The 11,535-nt window shown below is 37.8% G+C and overlaps 1 protein-coding gene across 1 annotated transcript; it reads right to left on the bottom strand.

The window, feature by feature from the left end:
• Nucleotides 1-496: 496 nt before the first annotated feature.
• On the bottom strand, nucleotides 497-10,624 carry LOC107792939 (phosphoinositide 3-kinase regulatory subunit 4-like). The gene is given in 11 exon segments (NM_001325550.1): nucleotides 497-673; nucleotides 1,398-1,497; nucleotides 1,578-1,825; nucleotides 2,403-5,570; nucleotides 5,654-5,830; nucleotides 6,493-6,598; nucleotides 8,767-8,846; nucleotides 9,710-9,870; nucleotides 9,959-10,004; nucleotides 10,092-10,214; nucleotides 10,352-10,624. Coding segments are annotated over 11 exon segments (4,659 nt in total).
• Between the last annotated feature and the right edge of the window lie 911 nt (nucleotides 10,625-11,535).

Consider the following 11,535-nt stretch of genomic DNA (forward strand, 5'->3'; position numbering starts at 1 on the left):
TATTAAAAACAATATACAAACGTAACGTTCGTACCTTAAGACTAGTGGATAAAAAATGCAAGAAAAGTTTTAAGGCTTTAGTGACTACCATGAATTACTTGCTGAATCTCATTTTCAAACTCCAGCAATTACGACCAATAAGCACTAATTTGCTCTGACATTCAGAAAACATTCTCACCCTCATCCAATGAGAAAAACTAAACATAATGAGAGGTAAGACACACTGCAATTCGACAGCACCTAAAATTCAGATGAACGGTGTGAATGCTCTGTAATTGCCGTGATATCTCAGCAGAGATGAGGTTCTAATCATCTATCCAAGATAATAAAGTTCCATGCTATTCTATCAGCATCACTGTACAAATCAAGTTACTAGAAAAAAGTCGAAGAGGGCCAGGTAATGGACTTTGCTTACTGCACAAGGATCTCCCTTCTTTAGCTACATAATTTACAGAGACTAAATATGTACAATAATATACAGTATCTTGAGGTTCCTTTACTTCCAAACCTTAACAGCTCCGTCTCTACTGCCTGATATCAGAAGTCTCTGATTTAATTTGACAGAAGCCAAAGAGAGAATACAATCACGGTGGCACCCCGCAGAATCAATAGCAGCAGCTCCAAGGATTGCCTTTGCCGTTAGTCTGGTGGCCAAAGGTCGTCTCTTCGCCTCCTTTTATGACACAAGTAACGCTAGATATTAGTCCAACAATCACAAGATAAGGGAACTGTAAATTTCTCACACATTACAAACAAGGCATGCATAAAGAAAACTCAGGGTAGATGGAGTGAGAGAAGAGAGATGAAGAGGCAAGGATGACAGTCTCGTCACTCGTGGAAATCTCCAGAAGTTAATTCAAAAGAGTATGGTTTACTTATCTGATGCACAAATTGGCTATTATGATAGTTGATACCTTCAATTTCTCGTTTCATGGGCAAGTATATAGATTTTCTGTTTGTTTTCAAATGAAATAGTTATCTAGTAGCTGCATCAGAGGAACATTTTGTGACTCATCACCAAAAGCAGAATACTAAGTTAGGTTTCAGGCAAGTTGGCTGATAACAAATATAGCTGCTTCAAATCATACAGTCAGCCCCTACCATCATAAAACCCTCTAAGCACAATTCTCATTTTTCATTTCAGCCAGCAAATTCCAGATATCAACCTCTATAACACTGGGGACGTGTTGCACAGGACGTGTTGTTCCAAGCTCTCCCTAAGTTCTTGTTACTACGATGGTTCTCGAATAATTTCCACTCATTTCTCCGCAGTTTTCTTGATATAATTTGAGCACAAAAATCAGTATAACACCCACACCAAGACTACCATTTAAGGATGGTATCCATTGCAAAAGGAAGAAGTAGATCCTGCTCAATTTATATGATAAATCACATACCTGCACTATTTGTACGCCAAAGCTAGATTTTGTCTCATAAAAGTCATCATTAACTACCCCCTTTATAGATGGTCCGCAAACACAGTAACTTCGTTCTGGGCTGAAATATGCAATAGCCTCGTTAAATTATATGTTAAAAGTCTGTTAATTTAGCATAGAGCTAGAGAAACAGTCTAAAACCTGCAATGGTCCCAACGACGTATTTTTAGGTCAGTACCCCCGGTTAACAAATCACCACCAGGTAATGGAAGCAATGCACGGATGCCAGTAAGGCGAGGAGGCGGATCACTCAATTCATCAACTCGGTACTTTGAACCATTATTTCTTCTTAGATCTTGTTTAGGATTAGCCTTATTTGATGGCTTCGCCAGAGCCCAAGGTAATTCAGAGTTCTCAGCCTCACTCTCATTATTTGCTACCCTCAATACCTGCAGGAAAAAAATTCAAAATTGTAAAAATCCAGAAAAAGTCACAAGAGAGGAGACATGGTTTGTGATTCATAGCATGTCCTAAGAACCTTGGCTCATCTTAAATGATAGTTACACATGCCAACCATCCATATTTTATACAAGACCAAAGGTGCTAATGAATTTCAAATTCAAAATTTACATCCAAGACAAACAATTCAAGCAGGACTTTTCCAATTTCTTAAACATATATCAGCTATCAACTCTCACCAAGAAATTAAGACGCGCTGACAAAGACTTCATTAGCCAAACACTTTCAGTATAAAAGGAAACTAAAACTGGAATGGCCAGAGAGAGAGAGAGAGAGAGAGAGAGAGAGAAAGAGGGGTTCAGACATGGCACTCTTTCCTTATAAGAATCTCAAATCCCAGACATGGTAGCCACTTCAAGTATATCTATATTGGATGTCGCATAAACCAGATAAAGGAAAATATCAAGTTATATAGACTGAAAAATTGACCACATTTACCAACTAGTATTCGGAACTAAAAGCACTTATGCCAAGCTTTCTTTTCTTAAGAATATAATTCAACATTACCTGGTGGCAGCTCCCATTCTCTGCATTCCAGAGAGAGACTTCATTACAACCTGCAGCAACATAAACAAGGGGCCTTGCTGCTGCAGACAATGACGTACTAGGAGGAGGAAGAAAGAGAGACATTCTCTCAATTGGGCAGGCAAGAGAATATTGCCACGTGTTAACTGGTATGCAGAACCTCAAATCCCAAAGTGTAAGTACACCCCTTGAGGAACCTGATACAAACCAGTTTCCACAAGGCCCGGCAACTAGAGATGATATATAGCCCTCTTTCGGATAAACTTTGGTGTTCCAGGCATGTGAGCCTGTTCTTGTGTCCAACAGATGGAGACCACAATTCTGGGTGCTGTACAAAATCATTTTTGAGGCACCACCATCTGAACAGTAGTTCAAGAGGCTTGCTATGGCACCCTCTCCCACTTCATTCTTTTTCACATCAGCAATACCAGAATACTTTTCAACAACATTACCAAGTCCACGAGAGATATAATCAACAGAGAACATATGTATTGTTCCATCACATGCTCCAACAACAACTTGAGCAGAACCTTGGAGCACTGTAACACATAAAGCTCGGCTTCCTTCTAAAGAATAAGTTAACCTTGACCTGAATGAAATATCCTTCTCCAACCTTTTAGAATCCCAAACCTTAACAGTAGAATCGTCAGATGCACTAACAAAAAAACTGTGGTCTGCTGAGATGGATATATCATTAACAGCAGAACGGTGCTCTTGGAGGTGAGCAACCAAAACCCCACGAGGCCTCCATCCTGAATCAGTAATCATAGATGTTTTGGCAAAAGAGGACAAATCAGTTCTATCTGTTGCAGCTGCGTTGTCTTCCATTGTTAGGGTACCCGCTTTAGTTGTAGCAGACCCAACATCCTGAAACTTGTTATTCACATAAGCTGTTTGATCAGCTTCCCTGTCTTCCACTTCATGTACAACTCTCCGCAACAGTGTGGAACTATTGCCAATGCTTATCGAACCTGACACGAGCTTGGGTGCTGGAACTGAATTTGCTAAATTAAATGACTTGTTTACAGGATCCATCCAAGGTAAAGATGAAGAACCAAATCCAAGGGAAGTAAATGGCAATGAGGAATCAGAAGCTGCTGCACCAGTGCCTGCTAATTTCTTGTTATCCTCCTTAAAATAGTACAAAGGAATGCCTTCAGATGATTTATCAATAAAGCTGCTCATACCACCGACTTGTGGAGACACAAATCCAGATAGCTGTAATTTTTCTGAAGGGAGGCGATCACAGCTATCCATTATGCCAGAAGGATTTTGTATTAAGCTTCCCACAGCTTTCACCTTGGTCTCATTATCATCACTTTCAGTAAAATCAATTGGTTTTGTTAAATCACCAGCTGATTTATAACCAGGAAAATCATGTTTTCTGCCAGACCAGTACTTCATTCGATCCAACTCGCTGCTACTTCTCTCAAGTAAATCTACAGTTTCCCATTGTTTCAACTGAGGAGGTGAATTGTACCATATCTTTCTCTGTCTCTCCAGCATATCTGAACTCTTTGCATTTTCCACAAGCTGATAGTATAGCTCTTTTGAAACTGGTGGCTTCAAGCACGAGAGAAGAGCTTTCTCTGAAGCTAAAGATGCTGGCTGCCTGCGTAGGAAGGGTCTTATTACTGGGACAAGAAAAACATAAGAATCAACTGCTCCTAAGCTCTCACTGCTGGCAGCAATAAAGGTGACAGCTGACCTCCTTACCCATTGGCTAGGGTAGCACAACAAATGGAAAGAACGGTCTATCATTTCAAGCAGGACCCGCTTACGCAGAAAGCCACTTTTGCAGAGAATGGCCAAGCAGTCTAGCGCATTGACGATTACAGCCTCAGTTGTATCAGTCAATGCCTGCTCAATGTACGGTAAAAGATATTCTTCCACACTTCGTTGTCCAACAAAAAAGCAGACGTATATGATTTGCCCATAAAATACTGCCCTGAGCTGCTCATCTCTATCATTTAGAAAAGCAGGGAGAATGGGCAACAGGAAGTCACTACTTTGCCTCTGTCCAAAAAACCAACAAAGGTTACCAATATCTTGCAATAGTGCTCTCCTGATGTTTGGAGTTTGCTTTGGGCCCATCACGAGTTCTTGAATAACCTCAGCAACTGACTTCCTTAATTGAGCAAGTTGTGTATCACTGTTTAGACTCTGTGGCCGTACTGGTCGGTCAGAGGTCGATATTGATGAATTCTGGCATGAATTTATTTCATTTAGAACACCTGCCTCACTCAAGCTTATTGAGTGAATCAGAAAACCATAAGCAGTTAGTGCAAGCTTTGATATATTGCTGGCATAACAAATCCTAACACTCTCCTCTGGGTCATCAGGAAGCATGGAAAGCATAGGGAGAATATACTCTGGAAAAATTTTGGCATCACTTGGAGGAAAATCTCTAACTAAAGGAAGAATATCACATAAAGTCTCTAAGGCAGCACAACGAACAATTGCTGCTGGATCCGACAGCATTGCTATCACATATGGAAGTACTCGCTGCAAGCGATCTTCATCATCAATGTACATGGAACAAGAGTTCAACAGTAATACAGCACCTCTCCTCATAAAAGGCAATTTGACATTGCGTATGCAGGAACACAACAGTGAGGCTATCAGCACCATTCCTTCACAGCTCATTACATCTTCAGGAAATGGTAAGAAAGGCATACCGAAAGTGTCTGACTGATTATCATAGTCAGACATCAAAGAAGTCAAATCTTCCATGGTGATCTTTTTTAAGAAGGGATGGTGACTTCTCTTAAAAGAATTGGAGCTGACGGAGATTTGTTCACCTGGAGATAGCATGTGACATTGTCTTTGGTTCTGAGAATATGAAGTATTGGCTATATCCTCCAGCACTGGCTTCACAGCAGGACATTGATTATTTTGTTTCGCATCCCTAAGCACGGTGTTCATGTTGCCAAGAAGATCAAAGCGATCATGAACTGAGCCCTTCTCCATCTCCTCTCTTTTATTCGAGGAGTCCCGCACTAAGTTCAGATTTTCGTTCACGCCACTCTCTTGCAGCGTTTGACTGGCAGGAAATGAATGTGGACTAGCAGCAGGAGAGTTCCCCTCACCAGGCTTATCATTCATCATTTGTTTACGGATCTCTTGAAAAGAGGTCTGGCATATTAGAACCTACAGAAGCGATTTGGCCACTTAAGTACAAATGTTGGAGGGGGCGACCAAGAGAGACACTAGATGTAAACATACAATCTTACCCTTGCATCGGAGTTAAGGGGGTTCAATAAGGAATAGAAGTTATGAAGGAATGGTGAGAAGTAGCTCGGGAACACAACTCCTGCATAGTTCTGCAAGTAGCTTTCAGCAGAACACCGTGACTCTGGGTCCAATTGAATCATATGAAGAATCATCTTCCGAATTCCTGAATCTGGAATCTGCATTAAGGAAAAATGAATAAGCATTTATCAGAAAAATTACAAAAATTGACAAAGAATGCGAGTAACTCTTTGTTTTAGATTTTGAGCTGGTAAAGTATTGTATTACAATAGAGACATAGAAACTTGGCACTAAGATGACGCCAAGAGGATTACAAGTTTTGAAACCCTTCTGTACAAAAACAAAAACGAAACAAAATAAAGTTGCAAAATCCTGTAGAACACGGATAACTCCTAACGAAACTTTTTTATGCATCTTTAAAATTACTCCCTCCGCTCCACAATAAGTGACCATTTTACCTTTGGCACACCCATTAAGGAAATACGAACTGCTAGAGAAAAAAGATGTATTCACTAAATTAACCTTAATTAATTGTTACCTTGACATATTGGAATATGTAAATAAGGGTAAATTTTGGAAAAATAAAATTAATTCCTTCTTGATTATGTAAATGGACACTTATTTTGGACCAAAATAAAAAGGTAAAATGGTCACTTATTGTGGACCGGAGGGAGTAATACTTAAGTCACGTTCCAAAACATCGAATTCAAGAACAGAATTCAAAGGACTAAAGTGGTACAATACCATAAGAAAGGTAAGAACAAGAAAAATGCTAAGCTAAGAAACAAAACAAAAAAACAAAAAACAAAAAAAGTGATACCTTTTCCAGAAGTTGACTGGGATCATATTGTCCTCTGCGATAAGCAAGTAGTTGAGATAATTCAAACAACGGCTGGCCCTCGAGGAAAAGCTCAGCAATAACACACCTGGTGCAATGTAGACAATGTTCAAATACTCAAATCCTCATTGCGTAGCATTGATATGTGTGTTTCCTACTTTTATGGGGGATTAATATTCAACAATATCCCTGCATGTATGATATTCTTCCCATCCTATTAGACAGAAAAGACCACAAGCCAATATAAATGCAAGTAATCTCTTTATTGCACAAGAAACTACACCATTTCGTCAAAAAGTTGAATGTTTGTTTTTTCTTCATTCCGCTGGTCCCCACCAAGTACACTTTGGTACAGAAAACTCTCTTCATTCTATTTTTAACTGATTTACTTTTGCATCAATGAGATAAGGAAGTTTCAATTGGTTATCGTATTCCTGCAGTTGGAACTATAATTCGTATAATAGTTAATTTTCCTTCTTCATAAAGCAAACTTTTTATTATTTACCAATTATTAAATTGTGTAACATTAGTTCCTAAAAGTACACCATAAAAATATCATTCTTGAGGATGGTAAACGTGCCCCTTAAGTAGGTTGGATAAACTAAAAGTGAGTATCATATACTCTACTACATCTATCCAAAAAGCTGAAATTAAAATCTCTGTGTAGCATTAGTTTCTGCAAACCCATCCAGCGACCGCACACAGCTAGCCATAAGCTTATTGACCTCATCATTACTTCAACAATGCATAAAAGGAGAGAGGTTGTAAAGAAAACTGCAGCAATCACTCCTTGAATGATTTACATGGAACTATGGTGTCCACGGACTTCCGTGTTCTTAACTACATCAAAGGTGCCACTGTAGGCTTTTGCAAATATCATTACATAATTTATTCGTTTTAACTTAATATCTAGTCACATAGTAGTCTTACCTATGAGTGCCTCCATCTAATTCTTTTTCAGTTTATTTCTGTTTTCATTTAAGTTCAGTAATTCGTGATAACTCAAGCAACTAATAAGTCCTATTTCTCCTTGTCCAGGACTTCCAAGTCCTATCATAACATATTTCAGACTTCTCTTAATAGTTTCCTAAGAAGTCCAAAACACTTCTACTTTATGTTTCAATCTGCTGATAATTCGAATGAATACGGATGAATAGTTATGTCAATAATAGTGGCAATGATTTTACTACTAATTGATAATGATATTAATAGTACAAATGTATAACTGAGCTAGACAAAAGAAGGATAATACAAGTCAAGTTAGGCCAAAAAACCGAAGCCAGTTAAACTGTTATATTTAGCTTTATTGTTCTATTTAGTAATATGCATGACATGACACTAGATAACCAGATAAATAAAATGAAGTAAATTGCATGAGTTAATCTATTGAAAGGAGAGACTCTTAAAATAACGATGACTGATTATTGTTCTCATTGTTAAGGAAAACATCCTTATCTTTTAGTCACGAACTACTTTAGTAGGATGTCTTGCAGAGACAGCTGGAAAACAGCTGACTATTAACTGGAGATTCAGCAAGTGTTAATAGTATGCAAGGCGTACATAGAATTGCTAGTGAAAGTAGGGAGCTATGCGTCCGTAAGAGTTTGATATGATTGAAAAGTCTTAAAGAGAAAAAAGATTTCTCTGCAACAACTATTTTTATTTTTGTACAATATAAAACACATATTGTTCTTATTGTTATGGAAAACATCCTAATTTTTTAGTCGTGAACTACTTTAAGTAGAAAGGCTCGTAGCGACAGCTAGAATAGCTGCCAATTAACTGGATAATTATCTAGTTTTAATAGTATGTAAGACATATATAGAAGTTGCTAGTAAATGTAGGACGCTTGGTCCCTAAAAAGTTTGATATGGCTCAAAAGTCAAAAGTCTTACAAGAGAAAAAGGATTTCTCCACGAGTTTTTTCTGTAGGTTTTTTTATTTGACAAGAAATCAATTCAAAAATAAAAAAGGTAAACTATTGAGCAATTCATCTTTCCTAAATATACCAATTGTTGTAACTCGTGTCGAATTAGCAATTAATCTCTCTGATTCTTATCAGTGGCCATCGTGATGATACCACAACACAGATAATACTGGAGGGAAGTCACCACATAAAGAGTTGATATATAAACAATCTGAAAAAAGTTCCAGAACAAGTTTTAGTTCGGGCATCTTACTAGTAGTAGTTTTAAGAGAGAAACAGTAAAGTTTAAAGCTTCCATTCCAAAATAATGACTCAAGTGAAAATCTCACCCAACAGCAAAGATGTCCATCGATGGCTTCAAAGGAGCATCTGGTGCTACGTGCATCTCACCTCCATGCTCATAAAATCTCTGAAAATTAGTGGCATTTATGAAGAAATTACTTTGACATCATGGTGCATAAAAAAACGTATCTATTGAAGAAGGGGAGAAGGTGTGGGACAAGTATGCCTCTAGAAGAAACGTGCAGTTTTTCTTTTGTTCTTTCTTTTCCTTTTTTTGGGGGGTTATTCCTTTCTGTTATTGTACATACAATTCTAGCATACTATTGCTTAATCAAGCTTATTGGTGTCTCCCAAAGTTCACTTTTAATGTCTAAACGAGAAGCTCTTGAGCACACTTATCACCATTCATCCCTTTTCACTGTACCCTTCACACTTAGTTTCTACTGACAAAACTACTTCTCGAAATGTGTTACCAGCAGTGCACTGCATATGAAGGTTAAGACTGGATTGGAATCACGAACAGGTCAGTCTTTGACATAAGGCACGGATTCTGCCCTCCAAAGTGGAAAATAGTGAATAGGGTGGTTGATAGGGTGGTTGTGTTTGGACAGCAATTGGGCAGTGGGAGCAAGTGTAAAGCAAGTCTGACTGTCCTCACCAGACAATTACATGCACAAGAATCCGTTTGCCATTGCTCAAAAATTAGACACTACACATTCGAACTCGCAGTCATCAATTATATTTGACAATAGTACTTCAACTAAGCAATAGAAATTATGTTATGTTTAGTGTTCGCTACTCATAACTATCATAAATACAGGAGAGAAACTTATAATTGAAATGCTATGGTTTCTTTGTATGAAAATACAGCTTTTCTATCAACAAATGACTCGCTAATTTTCAAATTAAACTTCTTTTGTATTAAGCCAAGGAATAATCTATAATCAAACTACTCATAGTAAACAACAAAAGGAAACAACTTATTCAAACCTCGGGTGCAAGATAGCATCGCCTTCGTCCACCGGTATCAAAAAAGAATGAGAAATCAGAAGGATCATCATGTGGAATATAAGTGGGTTTGAACGATGCAAAGTCTGCAAGATAAAGCCAGTTCCAAGAAGTGACCAGCACATTCTCACACTTGATATCACCTGCAACAACAGCACATGCCAGTCTTTTAAAGCAGAAAAATAAAAGCCCGAGCAAGTCATAAGTATTTCATATCATGAGTCATCTCACCATGACATACTCCATGTTCATGACTCTGCTTCACTGCATAAAGCAACTGCAAAAGTAGCAGTACATGATATGACTATTTGCAACTTGAGAAACCATAATTACAGCGATTTGATAACAAAAAAAGAAATATTACCTGGAAAGCAAGCCACTTTTTTTCGACAACACAGAGAAAAGGTCGGGTACTAAGACGATCGTGCAGATTGTTAAAGAAGTATTGCCTCAACAAATAAGCAGCTTTATCTGTTTCAAGCCAGAACTGCAACATTTTCCATCAAACAAATCCTCAAATTATTTAGTGAACTAATATGTTACTAATATAAATCTTCAACAAATTCAAATTCAAATTCAAATTCAATGTCAATAAGCCAAAATTTATTAAAGGGACTACCAAACCTGGAAAGGCCAAACATGTGGATGATCAAGGGAGGTGAAGATGTCACAGATTTTGGAGAGACGCTGCTCATAATCTCGCAAATCAATGAAATCGCCTCTTTTGAAATAGACCTTTACGAGCACGAGTCCTTCGTCGTGTTTACACAAAATTGATTTCAAAAAGCGACCTCGACCTAGAACTTCTTTAAGCACCAGATTGTATGACGACGGCAAGTCGTGGAGGTAGTACTCCATCGCCGACGCTTGTGTCGTTTTCGCTATCTTATTCCCCATTTTTACTCTTTCTTCTCCCTCCTTTTTTTTAATCTTTGTTTTGTTCGGCGATGAGTTTCTAGTTTCTTTTAGCTATCGTCCATTGTTTTGGGGGTTTTGGCAATGGACTAGGAGAAGAACTCGTCGGAGTTCCGGCGAGGCTACCGTGAGAATTTGGGATGAGATGTATGAGAAAGAGTGTAGCCCGGGTTTACCAATTTCCTGTTATATCGTGCCATGTCAGCCTCGCCATTCTTTTTTCCTCTTTTCTGTTAAAAATATCAGATCCCCTATATTAAATTGGTCCCTATAATTATTTATTTAACAAAAAAGGGCAATTAATTTTTCTTTTGTTACTATTTTTATCTCCCTTTTTAATTTGAACTGAGATCTAAGTTCCACATCCACTTCATCAATCATTAGGCCACATTCTTTGGTGCCACATGCAGTTTAGTTTAGCTGATACTAATAAACTTGATGTGCTTGATAAGAAAATGCTAATAATTTTTTTTTCTTAAAATGACTAAACTATTCTTAAAAAAATTACAAAGGTTATAAATGTAAAATTTTCTTCATAAAAAAAGAGGGTAGAGGATAAAGTATAAAATTAAAAGTTTTATTAACGTATTTTGTGAATTATAAAATATTAGTAAGGATAACGTAGTAAGAGTTTTAGTCAAACTCAAAGTGCTTATAAACTGAAAAGTCATAAATTTATGATGACAAATTTATGACTCCAGACCAAACGTGTGAATTTCTACATGGCGCTTTCCTGAGATTCCTTAGAAGAGCGACGTAAGGCTAAGCAACCGATGTCCGTGCAGTTACTATCCATCAACTGGGGTCCCCGCCGTACGCTAGACAAGAATGTTAGTGCTGTACGGGAAAATCAATGTCAAGAGCAATTGAGAGAACAAAAAAGAGAATAAAAA

The sequence above is a fragment of the Nicotiana tabacum genome, chromosome 23, assembly GCF_000715075.1.
Source record: "Nicotiana tabacum cultivar K326 chromosome 23, ASM71507v2, whole genome shotgun sequence".
Lineage (NCBI taxonomy): Eukaryota > Viridiplantae > Streptophyta > Magnoliopsida > Solanales > Solanaceae > Nicotiana > Nicotiana tabacum.